Below are 18440 nucleotides of genomic sequence, written 5' to 3' on the forward strand. Positions count from 1 at the left end.
AACATTAACGCAGCATGCACTCTATGTAAACTACAGGAATTAGGCACAAAAGCGAAGATGCAAGAAAAACATGGTCCCCGCTTCAGACAGATACATGCAAGGGCCTCACTGGAATTCTGCAGACCCTGTAAATGTGTCTTGCCTTTCATGTCTTCCTGGGATCATTAGGTCAACATTTTAGTGCCATGGCTTCGCAAGTCCCCTAAGTCTCCATGCTTTTTTCTCCACCAAAGTTTAAGATTGTTCCTAAAATCCCTAGACTCCTATAAAGCTTACATGCTTCTTTCTTTTCTCTACATCGACAGTGCCCTCGTCTCCCCATCTGCTTCCTGCATGACTCACTTTAGAGACAAAAGAAGTTCTTCTACATGCAGCAGCATATGAAAAACGATTTTGTTCTGCAAAAATTTCAAACTAGCAAAGGGGTCAGCTTGGTTTTAAATACCACAATCATTTTTTTTTTAACAGATGCTATTTCTAACTTTGTCTCTTTAAACCAAATTAGGTATTTCTTTAAAATAATTCTTCCTGTTTACAAGCTTTTTCTCCAGCTTTCCTTATGTATTTGCACACTTGTCCTTCTCTTTTTTTTTTTGCTTTTTAAGATTGGCACCTGAGCTAACATCTGTTGCCAGTCTTCTTTTTTTCCTTCTTCTTCTCCCCGAAGCCCGCCAGTACACAGTTGTATATTCTACTTGTAGGTCCTTCTGGTTCTACTATGTAGGATGCCACCTCGGCATGGCCTGAGAAGCAGTGCCATGTCCACAACCAGGATTTGAACCAGCGAAACCCTGGGCCGGACGAAGAGGAGCACGTGAACTTAACCACTTGTCCCCGGGGCCAGCACCATGTCCTACTTCTACATGTCCAACATGGAGAAGCTGTTTTGCAGTGGTCAGTCTTAACAATAGTCAGTTTATTAATCTTAAGGGCCTTATTATTTTCAACTTTAATTTGGCTATTTGACATACAGCATAGCTAATAAAACTAATTGAGAAAGTAATTATACCACCAGTAGGTTTAAAAGCAATATTCTGACTTAACTTGGAATCTGACAAGACTTGGTTGCCAAGCAGACAGTACATGCTCAGTAAATACAAGATGAATGACAGAACTAAGGGCAGGCTAATTTCTAAATATCTACCAACGTCTTATCTGTCAATGAAGCTCTTCGAAGGCAAGGTGGAGCAGTTGAATTTGCTTTTATTCCTCCTTTTCTCCCTTTGATTCAGGAAGATACGCAGACCACCATCATCTTCAGACTCATTAAATTCATAAAGAGTAAGGAGTCTGCACATCCATTCAAGATTTTCTAACGTAAAACCATACTGGTGGGTAACGTGGGCCCCAATCCCTGACATACTCAAGTTCTGAATTACTTTATCCAAGAATTTTTAAAAATACTGTCATAGATTCAGGAAAAGCGTTACTGCGGTGCAAGAGAGCTGCGGAGATACTAAATAATGTCTCTCAGTTTCTTCATATCCTTCATGACTGAGTTAAATCCTGAGCCTCTAGCCAAATACTTCAGAAATAGCCTTTTAACTTATTTCAAAATAAACTTACTTGAAAAAAGGGAAGGAACTCCTTCTTTATGCTGCAGTCCCTCAAGGGCTGTTTAAAGCCAATTATACCAAATGATTACAACCCTTTTATAAGGTTGCATATGAGCAGTGGAATAAAACTAGGTTTCCATTTGAAAGTAACTATTATATAACATATGATTAATGGACACAGCATCACAAAACGTCATGTGAGAGACTCGGGCTTTCGAGCTTATCAAGCTCAACTATGCCAACAGACAGGCTTTTGGCTTGAAAATGTTACCATTCTTTTTAGCTCTGATGGAGTGATGTCCATTTAATTTCACTTCACCAGACCCTTTGTGTGAGGCCTCCTGACCATGAAAGATGAGATAACAGAATCAATGAAGAACTACGACCACACCTCCAGAGAATCCCCTCCTTGTCGATGAGGGACAAGGAGACAGCTTTGCTTTCCAGAGGTCCTCTGGAGGACAGTGCAGACCATAAATGTCCCTCAACATAGCATCCTCACAAGCATTTCCTTTGTGATGGGAGAGCTGGAGACACTCACTGGTCTTTCCTTTCTGAGAATGCACTTGAAGATAATCCTCACGAAGTGCAATTTCATCATAACTGAGTCTAGTGCAGGTAACAGCAGTTCCCTGTGACCTGCTCTGTAATTGGATATAGTTATTTGCCGTTTTCACCATGACTTAATTTAAGAATGAAGAATAAAAAGTGGCCAGTGTATAAGTTCTCATGCTGTTTATTTTAAGTAAGGATGTAAAGAGCAGGCAATGAGCTGTTCAGAACTGGATAAATACAATCATATTCTGATTCTGAACAAAGATAATGTGTTCCATCTTGAAAACATTTCTTCTGAGATAAAGATTCCTGATCATCAGAAAAACAATTATCGTGTTCATTTGCTAATCGGAGCTTCCCAGCTGGTGAGCCATGAATGAGTTACAGACACGCCAAGTCCTTGGGGCAGCCAGCAGGGCTGTGACAGTCAGGATCCCAGGACTGGTGACCTGTGGCAGTGGGCAGCCTTCTCTGCTTACCCTAGTGTGACAAATACTATCATTTTTTATATGTGCCATTACGTGAAAAAGGTTAGAAAACACTGCAATATATAACAGAAAAATTACCTGGATAACAGATTCTAATCCATTAATGAAGTGTTACTACAAAAAAATAGAAAATCCTCTGAAGTCTCCCAATGACAATTAGACTATTTGATGCTGACTGAGTTAAACTAATCTGTACTCACCAATGGAGGACTATCTTACAGTAAGAATCTACTATCTGGGAACATATGAACCAACAATAGAAAACAACTTAGATAAACTCCGTCAGGTGACTAGTTAAGCCTTCAGGAAATGGTGCTATAACTGTCTCCTTCGTGGACCACTGCGAAGATGGGTCCCTGCTCAGAAGATGTAGTTAGATATTTCATGAGCATGAGTGTTTACCTGCAAATACAGGTTTACTTCAATGTAATGCTAAAGTATTACCTGGAGAAACCAAACACAGCCACAGAGTTTCTCTCTTCCATACGTTTACCCACGTCTTCAAACCTGCTCACCATTTCTAGGTGCCCTAATTTGTTTTGTGGATTGGCCACCAAATACCATAAACTGCTTTGAGAAAGGTCTTTGGATGGGAAATCCCACCCTAAATAGGATAATTCAGACTTTTTCCTCTAAACAAAACTAGATTTGTTTGTTTTTAATTAAAAGAATAGTTAGCTAATCCAATCCCATTAATTTAAGAATAAAAGAAGCTGCTTCAAGGAACCAGCTGCAACAGAAAGCTTTTAAGTGTTCTTTTGGTAGTACCAGGCTTCAGTATAAAGTCTATAGCCATGAACATAGAATACTCCTTCCCATCTCAAACTCTCAATTAACGAGATAAAATTAATCTACAGAAGTCAACACTAAAGGCATTTTTAAAATCTTTTTTAGTACTTTAAAAAACCTCATCAAAACATTCAAGACACACTAAATGACAATAATTTGCTTTTAAAATGTATGTTAAAAATGAAAACAAGTGATCAAAACCCACCCTGTAAACTACAGAGTGAAAAGAATGAGGATGACCGAAGTCATGTAGTAATTTCCACTAGGAAACCATACACACAACAGTATGGAACGGAGGATCAATCAAATGCGACCACTTCTACAACATGTTATCCTATGATGCGTCTACTGAAAAACAATCTAGAAAAGTATAATCAGGAAGACTGAGCTTCTCTTAGGAAGCTGGAAGGTATGGGATCGGTGTGATCTAAAACTCCAGATCAAATTCAAGATCATGTAATGCTCCAAACTTCTAAGTGTCTGTGCAGACTGGACCAATTCCAGATAGTGACTCAACTTACTGAGCACTTGCATTTATAAGTCTTACTCTACTGGCTCCAGTATGCCAAAACCTGTGAGCCCTAGAATATAACTGGATTATCATCACTGAGCTAACGCTGGGCCCAACAGCTTATGAAATGCCAGTATTTATAAACAAAATGGAAAAGCAAATACTTGAAACTCATTTCAGTGAAAACATCATGACTACACTTTGCTGTGATCCAACTGTGCAAAGAGACCAGCCAGCAATGTAAGAATCAGGAAGACAGCAGGAACTTTTGAGTGACTGAAAGCTTAGGAGGATATATCACAATATTTGACAGGCTTTGCAAACATCCTTCACAGGTATCAGTCAAATTCAGAGCAGCAGGAATACTGAGTCAGTAACAAATCTATCAGGGCTTCAATGGAACCACCGATATGATCACTGACCAAGTCCATCATCTTGAGTCCCTCCAACAGCTTGCAGTTCCTATTCTTCAGCCTGTGGGCTTCATCAATGACTACACAGCGCCATGGAATATTCCGCAGCTCAGGGCAATCAGTCAAAATCATCTCAAACGTAGTGATGATGGCATGAAACTTATAGGACCCCTTTATCACTCGACCCTACAAAAACAACTCTGAATTACTATTTAGCATTAAGTATTACATTAATAACTTTGAGGATGAATAAATAGCATTAACACATATGTATTTATCTGTTTGGGGACATCTTTATTTTAGGTAGCCCATATTTTATTTTCAAGGTATTCTGGAGGCTTTAAGCTATTATTGTGTAACAGAGTTTTAAAATCTTTCTTTTTTAAAGGAAGTTTGAAAATTGTTAGTAAAATTTCTGGTCCAATTTCCTTACAGATCACATGCAGTAAAGTGCCACTAAATGTGTCCATCCTAGTTACACCCTACAGACTCCAAAAGGTGAAAGGCCAAAGGGATTATGTACTAAGCTAACTTTTTAAAAAATTTTTTACTCTTGTAACTTATTTTGTACTTCTAAAGTGCTAAAATGAAAAAACATACACTTAGGAGAGAACTTACAACAATTTTCCTAATCTAAAGATAAATAGCAAAATAAATTTCAACATTTTCCCTTTAAGTATTTGATTGTAGGTCAGATTTTACACTTAAAGCAAACAAACATGTAAAACAAAACTCAGTCCTATTTCCAGTTACAGGACTTCCATTTACCACTGAGAGCTTACAACTATTTTAGCACACACTATCCTTCCTTCTTTGTCATTTATAATGCTTCTCTGTCAATATCAGAATGACTGCAGACAGGTAACTAGAATAAGTAAAAAATCATAGTAATTGCTACTAAGGGACAAAGAATAAATTCTTCCCTTTGGGTGTATTTCATTCAATGTGTCATTCAATATTACATGCCTAATATTTTTCACTTCTAGTAACAATATAACAAAACTTTCTTTCTATTCACATTTAATAATGCCACTTTTTGTTTAGCTTTCTCTAAGGCTTGCAAAATAAAACCAATTAGCATATCAACACAGTAAATGATTTTCAGTAGTCATTCACAGTAAAAAAAATTTCATTTGTCCTACTCTAACAATGAGAATGACCAGTTTTAAAAATAAAGAGCTATAATCATAAGATACGGAAACATAATACAAACAAAAATGGGTAAGAAATCTAAAGCAAATTTCTCAGTTTTGCAAAATCTAGGCGTTACCCCCCCCAATGTCTGAGACCATTTTAATACCAAATGACTTAAAATGCACATAATAAGCATAAGGAATAGCACCTGTGTCACTTTACCTGGGGATCTTTGAAGTACATTTCATACAACTGAATGGTCCGACGACTAGCTTGACTCCCATGATACACAACCACGTTCAACTCTGTCCAGGTACGGAATTCCCTTTCCCAGTTGGGGATTGTGGACAATGGGGCAATTACTAAAAAAGGGCCATGGATTCCTTTCAAATATATCTCATAGAGAAATGTAATGGACTGGATAGTTTTTCCCAAACCCATTTCATCTGCTAAAATGCAGTTTCGCCTTTGGAAAGGAAATAAAACAAGAGAAGTTTAGTAAGTACAGATATTAGATACTGCTTTCTTTTTACAAAATATATACTATTGCACTCACAAATGTATAATGTATATCTTAGATGTTCTCTTAGATTCAATAAAATATGTTTTCAAACAAAATCCTCTAAGATATAAAAATTATTTCTATGCACTGCTATCAATCTCTGTATTAATATCTGTTGACTAAACAAGTATTAAGCATACTTCCAGTGCTTGCTGTTTTTTATAATTCTTACTAGAGAGTTAAAATAGTAGGCTACATTTGATTAATATTTTCACTAACTACAAAGGAAAAGAGCTGTAGACTTTTTTAAAAGTGAAGAAACACGTGTTTTACATACATGTTGTACCAATTGAAAAGCAGCCAGTTTACTCCCTCCAACTGGTATTCCCTGAGTTTGTTATTGTTTTTATACTCCCTGGAACGCTCTGATTTCTTCCAATCCTCAGCAGGAGGTCGCTCCTGTTTCAAATACAGTAAATCCCGTTAGTGGTTTCTCAAAGACCACACTGCTATGCTATTTTCAAATTAAATCCTCTACCATTAGCCAATCCTTACCACACGCTCGGTTTCCGGCTCCCTGGACATCAGTTTCTCAAACTCTTCGATTTTTGCCTGATCTATGTCCTGCCTCAGCTCCCACGTGCTGTCTTCATAAGGCAGTGAACACCACTTCACCAGATAGTGAGTCACGGGCTGGGCCAGGTGAAAACAAATCAGAGTTGGATTCATTTGACCAACATGTATATATATAAAGGAAAAACACGTGCTCTCCTTCATTTATTGATAGACACTACCCCAGCAATAGTAAGGCTGAGTTGGTATAAGTTTGAAGACTATGACCACTGAACAGTAGTCCCCAGTTATTGAGTCTCAAGTCTAAACTGGAAATAGTATTACTGAGTATTATCAGAATAAATTAATTTTTATCTAAGTCATTGGTAACTTAACGTTCAAAAGCCAAAAAGTATAAAGAAATAGCTAGTAAATAACAAAGCTGAATTTGAGCCTTACTCTTATCTGTGCAAATCATTCATCAGGTGTCTATTCAGACTTAGCTGGTAAATCATCTTAGTGTATTTACATATTTACATAATTGGCTAGTTTCTTAAATAATGAGAAATAGGTTTGAATTTATTAGGATCTCCAGGTTTTTCTTAAAGGGAGAGATACTCTTTGTATCCAAATCACTTTAAAATAATGTGTTTGAGCTCTAGAAGATTAGAGAGCAAAATATTTTGGGTCATGCAGATCAATAGGATTTCCTCTGTCTTTCTTCTGGAAAACGCTTAGGTTTGGTGACCTTCATTTCAGGAACAAGGTACACTGACCTGGTTGTCATGTTAAAAACATTTGCTGTACTATGTAAATATGCTATGAAACAATTTTAAGTACAACTAAAGCAAAACTACGAAAGTAAACATCCCATTAACAGATACGGCCTTTGAAACATCACAAACTTCACGATATGGACGTTTGGAGTAAAATGGGAGTTCACAGCAGACTCACTAGACAAGCAACACCCACACACTTCCTATAAAATTTATTTACACAAAGAAGCTAAGAATGACAGAACTCACGATGAGTGGGCAGATTACTACTAAGACACAAGGCCCAGGAAAGTCACCAGACTTGTCTTTACTCTTCACTGCCCCATCAACTGTGCTTTACAACTTCATATGGTTTTGCAAAGCAACATAAGAATGCCAAGACGGGGGTCTCAGAAAGAGAAATATTTTATATTATCCTCTGTGCACCACATTAAATAAAGTTCATCAACTTCACTAAGGATGTTCAATGTTAAACAACATTAAACTCCACTCTGCTACAAAAACACTCTTAATTATACAAGGGAAATTAGTGCTACATAATAGATTTATACCAAAATCTAGTGAATTCTTTATTAATCATATTCTGGAATTGCACAAAATGTCAATGTATTTGTTTCATATTGAAAATTGATTTCCTGTAAAAAGCTCTCAGACTAAACATAAAACATATCTTGAGCTATTATTAAGTCATAAAACTAACAGTAAGTCCATACGTTTCAGTTAAATTTAGACCAAGTGTGTCCAGATCCAAGGCTCCAACCAGGACCAGATTTAGGATTCCACAATCGTTCTCCGTAAACACACATAAGCTGTCTGAGTCACTGCCCCCTAATACAAATGATCTTCTGTTACCTCTCCCCGGTCATCTGTGCTACGTGCAAAGTCCATTATCCGGTCAACCTCCACATAATCTGGATTAAAAAGCTCATCTTCAATCTGCACCAAAGGAGAAAAAAGTTAAAATGTTTGTTTAATTCCTGAGAGTAAACACTATTTCACTTTTCGCCAGGCAATAATATTTTGGGTCATAGCAATACAAAATTTATATTTGGCAAATTCTATTATATTAATTGAAATGCTACAATTTAGCAAAACCATTCCCCATGAGGAAATCAAACTTCTCAGACTTTGTTAACTGGGTCTTTTAATTACTGTGTGAAACCTTTTTACTGTGAGAGAATGTTTAAGAATATTTTAAATGAAGTGTGAAATTACAATTCACTAATGAGCAATCCAAAAGCCTTACAGCATGCAATGCATTTAGCATTCTTGAAACTACAGCATGCAATAAAGAATCAGAGCCATGCACAGTGAGTGCTATTAGAGACTCATAACTACTAGATTTGTCTGATGCCTTATAGCATCATTTACAGAATGTTATTCAAAAGCTAAAAACACTGAATTTCATATTTTAATGTGAACAAAGTTTATGATGTTTGGTCATCTTTGCCAATCAATGTTAGTACCTTATTTGAATATGGTGTGGTCGTTAATCTAAGTGTTCTAATGATTTATTTGTACTGAACATAGGGCATTTGGCTAAAAGTATTAAGAATAAAGAAATGAGGCTTAAATAATTGGATTATTTAGCCAATATATTAACAATCTTTACAAAAGCAAAGTAACAGTGCTTACTTCCAAAGTTATCTCATATAAAAGGACAGAATATGGCTCAAAGGGAAGTTACAGACTAAGCCATACTTTAAAGAAGCTAGAGTCACGAAAGTTAGAAAACAAAAGACACATTATTGTGTTCTTATAGATTAATTTATCAGCCATATAACTGCCTTAAAATGCTTTGCAAAGACATATTAGAAGTCACTTAGACACCATTTGTATCCCCTGAAATGCAGGTTGAAACGGTGTTCAGTCACAGCCAGCTCAAGGACCACAAACATTCTCTGGGCTGCTGTGCCCATCTAAAATGCCTGGTTTGGATGCTTTGAAATGTGAATTGTGAAACAAAAATCAGAAATTCAAAAATGTGTTTCAACTGCCTCAGACCTTTAAGGGTTGATTAGTAAGTCAAGAAACTCATTGAAATGTTTATTGTTCAGTGCTTTACTATATTAACATTTTATACTAGTGCACTGGTTGCGTCAAGAGCATCTAGATTTAGGTATACAATATGTATGTACTACTCATATACAGCATAAAACTAAAATTTTTCATAAACTAGGTTTTGATGATAAAAGCGCTCTTTAAGATAACTTTTTCTGAAACAGAAGTTTTCATTGCTGAATTAAAATCCTTAACTTTACTCCTAAACACTTCCATCCTTAAAGCAAGTAGGCCACGCCATCATGCATGTGATAGAATTTCCAGTTTCAATGACCTTTTTGAATACAGATTTTAGCTGCAGCAAACTTATAAGGAAGCCCAAGGTGAAAAAAAGAATGCAAAAGTGGTCACAAGTGAAAATCCCAAAGTAGCAGAACCACGAAATATCTCACAGGACCATCTATGGGCTATGACAGACGGGGGGTGGGGTGTGTGTGTGTGTGTGTGTGTGTGTGTGTCTGTGTGTCTGTGTGTCTGTGTGTGTGTGTAAAAAGAGAAAGAGAAGAAGGTAATTGGTATCCTGCTAACCCTGAATCTTCTTTTCAGACTCAAGTTTATGCTACTTCCATTAAGGAAAAAACTTAAGATTTCTAGTTGCCAAGTTACCAGCAAGATAATATATTTCAACCGTGGAACAGGTGATTCACACAGATAGACCCAGATAGATAGGCTACAGAGCTAGAGCCAGACACAGTCCCTACAGTGCATCTGACTCCAGGAAACAGTCTCCAGATACATGTAATAAACAGAACGAGGACTTCAGGATTGGGGTTGGAGGCCCCACCACTGCGCCCTTCCCTTTTCCCTGCCACTGATCCAGAGGAAAGGTCAGCAGAACATATGGTATGTCTCTCTAAAAGGAAGCTAATGATTTCAACTTGCCCAATGTCACATTTAACTGCAGTTTCACTAAGAAGGGCACAAAAATCTGAACTTCCCAGTATTTTCTTAGAAATTGTCCTTTCAAAGAAATCACCTAAATATTCTCCAAGATGTAAAGAGTGAGTCACGTTCGAGTAACTCCATTCCCCTCAGTGCTAACTACCGCACTGCAAAGACGCTGACTACTTGGAATAACAGAGGTGGTGATACAGACATGTGTCTAGTAAAAACCACCACCTGATCGGCCGTCTAACACAGACTTTACAGTCTGCCTGTTGGGAGCATGGAAATCAGATTCCAGGAGAACACAGACTTGTCACCTGGGATTATAAGGATTTTATGACATAAAAGTACTGGATACTCTTCTGTCTCCACCCTCCGCCTCCAAAAACGGCTGGGGGGTGTGAAGTAGGTTGTTAAACAGGGATTATTTTGCATCAAATTTCACACTTCTTTACAGTTTACATTCTGTGAACTCCTTTATGGAGAGGAAAACTAATAAATTGGCAAGTTTAATCTTTCAACGTGAGGCTGTAAGTAAAACCAAATTGGTGATCGAAAGTCCAGAGACTCCAGTAAGCAGTTTGTGAAAGCATTTTTTTAATGTAATTGGCTATGCTGGAGGGGAAACCGGCACTTAAAAAAATGCAGATTTTCCTTCCTGAGCTAGGTATGGTTACCTTTTCATCACAATTGATAACCGAGGATAAAGGGGACAGGCAAAGATATTGGTACCAACTTCTACACCACAGCACATCATTTGTGAAAATGAGTTTCACGAACTCTCTGTAATCAGGCATTGACTTGAACAAAAGAAACTTGCCACATATCTTCCCCAATAGAAATAAACTTTTATATCCTAGAACTTACATGTAACTTAATACTTAGAGTTTTTAACGTGCTAAATCTTAACAGAACTTTCGTCTACTTATTTTTTTCACCATCTACTAACTGTACTTTCATGACAAGATTTTAATCATACCACCATATTTCCACATAATATCATAAGGACCAGTGTCTTCTAGACTAAGCAACAGGAAGAATGAGAAATTTCCTGTTTACAAATTTTTTTAGCAATAACCAGTAACCAATATGCAAGTAACAGCACCAAATGAGGAAAACTAGTTTTTCTTAATAATTTACTGAACTAAAATTCAAAATTCAGAACATTTTAACAAAGTAAATACTTTAGAAAATTAACCAGGTATTTCATACCTCTGAAAGGAATTTGTTCTGGCCCTGCTTTGCCTTAAATCGTTTAATCTTTTGCTGAATTCTCTTATCTTTTTCCAGATCTTCTACAGACGCCCATTGACAATGAAGATAAGAGCTAAAAGAATAAAATAATATACTTGAAACATGTGGGAAATAATTAATCCTTCATTATATATGTCCTTTATCATTCCAAAAAAATTAACTAAACAAATATTTAACAAAATAACCTGTTTAATTATTCATTAATTAAATGAATTAATTGGCTGCTGAGCAACAAAATTACTAATATTTGAGAATAAGAAAATCAATAATAGTGCCTAAAATTTGCCTGCTGTCCTGAGCCTCCAGCTCTCTTACCCGCTTGCCATTAAAAAAAAGAGAAAGAACTGATAACAAGCTGTTTTCATAAGTGAATGGAGTACACTTCACTATAAAACAATTAGCACAACAGGGTGGTCTTAATTACGAATTTATGTTCTGAGTCTTTTATCATTAATAGAGAAATAAAAGGTTCTTACCAAGTTAAAAGAATTCAAACTTAAAATAGCAAGTTAAACCTAACTTAATCCTTCTAGAGCAACTGGGGAGAAAAGGACCAGCATCCAGGCTCTGAACAGCCACGCCTCACCCCCCGCTCCTAACCAGTTCCTGCTCTCCCGGCCTGGTGCTTCCAGAAGCTCTGAAATGATGTCCCTTGGTCCCTTGTGAATTCTTCACTCCTTAAAATCTACCTTGTCCTTGCGCTGGGCAAGTCTCCTCCCCTTCGGGCTCACCAGCTGCCTGTTGTGAGCACATGTTGTGTCTTCTCCAACCTTAAACTGAATGCTCTCTACTCTCCCTTTCTCCCTGAGACTCACAGTTATATAGTTAATGTTTTATGGTACCTTTGGCATTCTTTTGTTTGGTATTTCAATGTTTTTTTGTACCATCATCCTCTCCCTGCCCCCAATAGCCTCGAGTAACTCTTACTTCTCTTTCTGGTGATGACATTAAAAAGAAATGAGATGCTTGAATACATAACTCTTTCAAAACCAAAGTACTACTACTCTTAGAAATTGGGCAATGATATGGAAATTTCCAATGATATGGAAAAGGCTCATGATATTAAGCATCACAACACTTATATTTATGTAATGTCTAACATGCATTTTCAAAGGTAGGACTGACTTAGTCCTACAATTAACTGAGGGAGATAAGAACTTTAAATACATGTGCCTTATACAGATATGAATTGATATAAACCCTGTATACACATACATATAGAAAACAGGCAAGATAAAAATGAATCAAAATGTTAATAATGATCATTTCTGGGTGGCAAGATTGCAACTATTGTATTTTCTATTTTCAACTTGTATTTTCCAAGTTTTCAATAAATAATACTCAATACTGTTATAATCAGAAACAAATATTATAAAAATAACCTATTTGAGTCTCCTAATTATTGAATAGAAAAAGGCCCACGTGCAGTAGTACTCTTGTCTTGACTGAGGTGCACACGCCTTTAAAGCACCACTATCGTGGCCGTGAGGTAGACACAGGCGCTTTAGCGAGTGGATCCAGGCTCGCTCTCCCTCATAACCTGGGCTGAAATTTCTGGTGGGCGATTCTGCTTTACTAAATGGAGAAAAACTACTAAATGGAGAAAAACCACTGGCTTTTCCACCAAGATCAGAAACAAGGCAAGGATGCCCACTTTCTCACTATCATTCAATATCATATTCAAGGCATTAGCCAATGCTATCCAACAAGAGAAGGCAACAGGGGGAGTAATAATTGGAAAATAAGAAGTAAAACTATGTCTATTGGCAGATAAGACTGCATAACTGGAAAACCCTAAGGAATCAATCAGACAACTAAATCAAGCAATAAAATAAAATAATTCAGTAATGTAGCAGGATATAAAATTAACATACAGAAGTCAATAGTCTCCACTCAAACAATAACCAGTTAGAAGATATTAGAGAATGCCTCTTTCACAATATCAACAAAGATAAAACACTTAGCAATAAATTTCATAAGAAATGTGTGAAAGTTATATAAGGAAATACTTAAAACCCTCTTAAAAGACACAAAAATCAAATTGAACCAACTGGAAAGACATCCTTGTTTTTGGATGGCATGACAACATAAATCCTAAATCTGTAAATTTAACACAATGTAAATAAAAATATAAACAAGCATTTCTATGGAGCTAGTCAAGTTAACACTGGACTTATAGATAAAAATAAACATGTGGGGCTAGCCCAGTGGCAGAGTGGCTGGGTTTGCGCAATCCACTTCAGCGGGCTAGGGTTCATGTGGTCAGATCCCAGGCACAGACCTATGTACTGCTCATCAAGCCACACTGTGGTGGTGTCCATATGCAAAGTGGAGGAAGACTGGCACAGATGTTAGCTCAGGGACCATCTTCCTCAAGCAAAAAGAGGAAGATTGGCAACAGGTGTTAGCTCAGGACTGATCTTCCTCACCAAAACAACAACAACAAACATGCAAGAATATCCAGGAAACATTAAAAAGGAAAAGCTCTTAAGGGAACCTACATACATCAGATATACATTAGAAAGCCTCTCTAAGTAAAATAGTATGCTACTGGCTTATGAATAGACAGATCAAAGAATTAGAATAAAGTACAGATATAGATGCAAATAAACATGTAACTGTAGTATATGATAAAAGTTGCATTTCAAATCACTGAGGCAAAGACAGACTTTCTAATAATAATGTTGGAACAACAAAATTTTGAAGAGAATAAAATTAGACCCCTGCTTTACACCATTCACAAGAGTAAACAGCAAGTGGATCAGCCACCTAAACACAGAAAACAAAACCACGAAATCACTAGAGGAAAACATGGCAAATTCCTCTTTCACCTTGGTGTGGGAAAAAGCCTTCGACATGACTCATCTAATCCAACTAGATCCAATAAGAGAAAAGATGAATAAATCTAACTATATAAAACAATTTTTTAAATACCCGATGCAATAAACAACATAAAGTCAAAAGCCACCCAAAACTGGGAAAAGACACTTGCAAAGCACAACACAGATTAAAGACGAATAACCCACGTATATAAAGGACTCTGAAAAACTGAGGGAAGCACAATAGAAGAATGGGCAAAAGACATGAATACCCAATTGACAAAACAGGACATAAAAATGGTCATTAAACTTATGAAAAGATGTTCTACCTCATTCACAGTAAAAGAAAATGCTAATTAAGATTAGACTGAAATATGATTTCTCACACAAAGTAAAATGCCACACTGTACTGGAAAGGTTGTGAGGAAATAGGTGCTCTCATACACGGCTGGAAAGAACACAAACCTCCACAACCCTTATGGAAGGGAATGTGGCAACATGTAACAGAACTACATATATGTTTGCATTTTGATCTCACAATCCCACTTCTAGGAACTCACCCTGAAGCTACGCTTCTAACAATTTGAAAATATATAGGCATGAGAATATTTATTGCAGCATTATCTGTAACTGTAAAATATCAGAAGCCATTTACATGCCCACATACATAGGAAATTGGTTGGATATGCTGTGCAGCCACACAATGGAGCACTGTGCAACTGTAACAAAGGTGAGCAAGATCCTATGAACTTTTTTCAATGAATAAGTTCCAGGATATAGTATGGTGAAAAAAGCAAAGTGGAAACATGCACTAATAGTATGCTATTGTTTTGTAAAAAAGAAGGAGAAATAAGATATATTACATTTTATATATGTAAAATTTATATATGTATAATGTGTCTGTCTGTGTATATGTGCGTTTTCATGGTAAAATTTCAGAAAAGATAAATCTAGGATTAATGAGAAGGTACGTAGGAATGGGGTGGAAAGGAAGGCAGAATGACACTTCTTGTTTGAGTATCCTTTTGCATACAGTTCTGACTTTTAAACCATGTGAATATCCAATGAACTTGAAAAAAAGAAAGTCAACGATGATGAAGAGGAACTAAAACGGAATACAGATACAAAAAGAAACCAATGAACCAAACTGAGTATCAAATAAATAACACAACCATACTGAAAGGGTACGGGGAAGAGAAGAACTCACCCAAGGAAATTTGGAACAAAGTATTTAGCTTCTATACCCTCAGGCTAAAGACAAAAAACTCTAAACAAATACTGACTGAATGAATTCTAGTGAGTAGGCATCTTTTTCACAGGAATATGGTCTGGTAATTCTGAAACCACTTCCTGTATATTCTAGGATTGACAAAGAAACAAATATATTATGGATAATAAGAGCCAGGTTTCTTGTAGTTGAAGAAGGGAGTTATTACTATTGGAAGGGGAAAGGACAGAATGAACCCTGTGGTGTTGAAATAAACTTGGAAGTATCAATACAAAGGCATTGGGTTTTTATTTGGTTGTTTTTAAGATTTTTTATTTTTTTCCTTTTTCTCCCCAAAGCCCCCCAGTACATAGTTGTATATTCTTCATTGTGGGTCCTTCTAGTTGTGGCATGTGGGACGCTGCCTCAGCGTGGTTTGATGAGCAGTGCCATGTCCGCGCCCAGGATTCGAACCAACGAAACACTGGGCCACCTGCAGCGGAGTGTGCGAACTTAACCACTTGGCCACGGGGCCAGTCCCGGCATTGGGGTTTTTTTTGGTGAGGAAGACTGGCCCTGAGCTAACATCTGTTGCCAATCTTCCTCTTTTTGCTTGAGGAAGAGTGGCCCTGAACGAATATCTGTGCCCATCTTCCTCTACTTTGTGAGTTGCCATCACAGCATGGCTTGATGACTTGATGAGTGGTGTAGGTCTGTGGCTGGGATCTGAACTCGAACCCCAGGCTGCTGAAGCAGTGTGTACCAAACTTAACCACTATGCCACAAGGCCAGTCCCTAAAGGCATTGTTTTTCACTGTTGTTGTTAGGTAGGTGGGTAGAAGGGCATGCATATATGTAATACGTGTGTGTGTAACACGTGTGCATGCATCATATATACACACACGTGTGTGCATGTGTGCCTACATATCTGCACAGTGAACATGCCCCTCCTAGCCCTACCCACTGAGACGGCCTAGGAACAATGACTCCCCAGCAGCAATGAGCACACCTGGTACGCAAATCTTGGTTTCTAACTGCTCTTCTCTGGTAAAAACAACCAAAGCTCCTTGGAGAAATAACTGATTCCACCTAAAGCAGGGAAATTACAAGAGGCGTCTGGAACATCCTCTGGTGCCAAAAAGTGAGGAAGAGTTTAAAGAAGGATGGCGACAAGGCAAAAGGAGAGAGGGACCAGCTTGAAGGCCCCCACTGGCCAAATCTGGGAGAATGTGAGCAGAGTAAATAATGATATGATAGTAAAGAACTATGACCCATTGAACAAAATAACACTCCACAAGTCTACACAGCCATAAACAAGCAAATAGGTAAGAAGGTAAAGCTCTTCCTTACAGTAGAAACCCAACTAATACATTTAGAACGAGTGATGGAATTAGCAAATCACCACTTAGCAGCCATCTTCATACTTAATAGTCTCCAAATATCTTTCCACAAGATACTTTTCAATTACAAAAAGAAAAACAGGAATTCTTTGTATTACTTTTGCAATTTTTCTGTAAATCTGAAATTACATCAAAATAAAAGGTTACAAAACCTGTTAATTTTACAGAAATTTTTATTTCCCTTAGATCTTAGATCTCAATAATATCAGACAAGAAAGCTATTTTTAAGACCTACCTCTGTCTTATCTCACTGACTGACGAAGGACGACCGGCGGCTCCTGGCTTGGCCGCGGTACCTGGTCAGGAACACTGTGCCCTCCTCTGGGGGGCGGGTGCAGGCGGACCAGATGTTTCCATGGATCAAGCACCTCAGACCCCACTGCCACATGCTGGATTAGATGGGTGCCTATCTAGTAGTGCCATTTTTTGGCAATCTGTATTTAAACTTTTTTGCTCTAAGTCTGATAAATCTCCCAGAGCACTCTCTCTCCGGCTTACTTAGCTATCTCCTTACTTATCCTTACCACTCTCCTTATACAACGACATGAAATCATGTCACAGGCATCACTCCACATGTCAATTCATCATGCTCTGAGTATAAAATGAAGACGATATCTAATATTTACCAAGCATTTTCATAGCCAGACTCTGTGTTTCATTAAACTCCACAATAACACAAATAAGAAACTGCTTCATCTTTTTACTTGGTAAAAGGTTTTGCTCACAAAACTTCAGAAGTGCATCAATTTATTAATACAGTGTCGACTGCAACAAGGGAGAATGACAGAAACCATGAGGCCTGATGCTTTTCTTTTCTAGGGGAGGGTAAACTTTCTTAGGCAGTTTTGGCAACAACTCCCAAAAGCTTCTCTTTACACCCTAGAATTTACTAATACGGTACTTGAGTTCATTGCCTTAAAAAGTTTAAAGTAAATTTAATTTTTATGCTATCGAGTATTTTTGACCTTGCTCTGTGACTGTTATTTAGGTTAGAAAACAGCCTCTTCTTCAGTAGGATGACTACTGATCCCTAAAACTATGCTGCTTCATCAACGTGTGTGTTTGGTCCTAGGATACTGCCTACATCTGCAATGCAGAACATCAATGCACCATGTTTCTCAATTCTGTTTTTTAAAAGATATGCAATTCAAATTCACTAGACAAAAATTAGAAACAAAAGCAGACAAACAAAATCATAGCTCACTGCATTTCAAAATGTGAGTGATGTCACGATTCCCCAGAGCCTTCAGCTCCTAGTGGAGTTCTCCACTCAAGCGCCCGGCATCCCTCACATGGATGAGGGGAGGAAGAGCGGCCCACAGAGTAAAATTCACTCTCAGAGGGGAGGCAAAGGCAAATTTACGCACTTCTCTATTATTGTGTGAGTTTTTATCCCTTCTAAAAAGAAGTTTTTGGTTATACGTGAAAGTCAACTTTTACACCAATTACACATTTTCCAGAAAAACTGAATTCATAAAACATCGAAGCTACAAAAGTTAGTAGGCCTCCAAAGCACTAAATAAACCAGACCAAAATTT

General features: G+C 37.4%; 1 protein-coding gene across 10 annotated transcripts in view; it reads right to left on the reverse strand.

The window, feature by feature from the left end:
• The window catches only part of CHD7 (chromodomain helicase DNA binding protein 7), a 182577-nt gene that overhangs the window by 38415 nt on the left and 125722 nt on the right, over positions 1-18440 (reverse strand). For all 10 annotated transcript variants that reach the window (XM_070481215.1, XM_070481213.1, XM_070481214.1 and 7 more), the window contains 6 exons: positions 11435-11549; positions 8129-8212; positions 6504-6641; positions 6286-6407; positions 5669-5912; positions 4322-4498 (listed from right to left, as the gene is read on the reverse strand). In XM_070481215.1, the coding sequence (XP_070337316.1) occupies positions 4322-4498; positions 5669-5912; positions 6286-6407; positions 6504-6641; positions 8129-8212; positions 11435-11549 (880 nt within the window). The remainder of the gene's footprint in view (positions 1-4321; positions 4499-5668; positions 5913-6285; positions 6408-6503; positions 6642-8128; positions 8213-11434; positions 11550-18440) is intronic.

Source organism: Equus asinus, chromosome 12 (assembly GCF_041296235.1).
Source record: "Equus asinus isolate D_3611 breed Donkey chromosome 12, EquAss-T2T_v2, whole genome shotgun sequence".
NCBI classification, from domain to species: domain Eukaryota; kingdom Metazoa; phylum Chordata; class Mammalia; order Perissodactyla; family Equidae; genus Equus; species Equus asinus.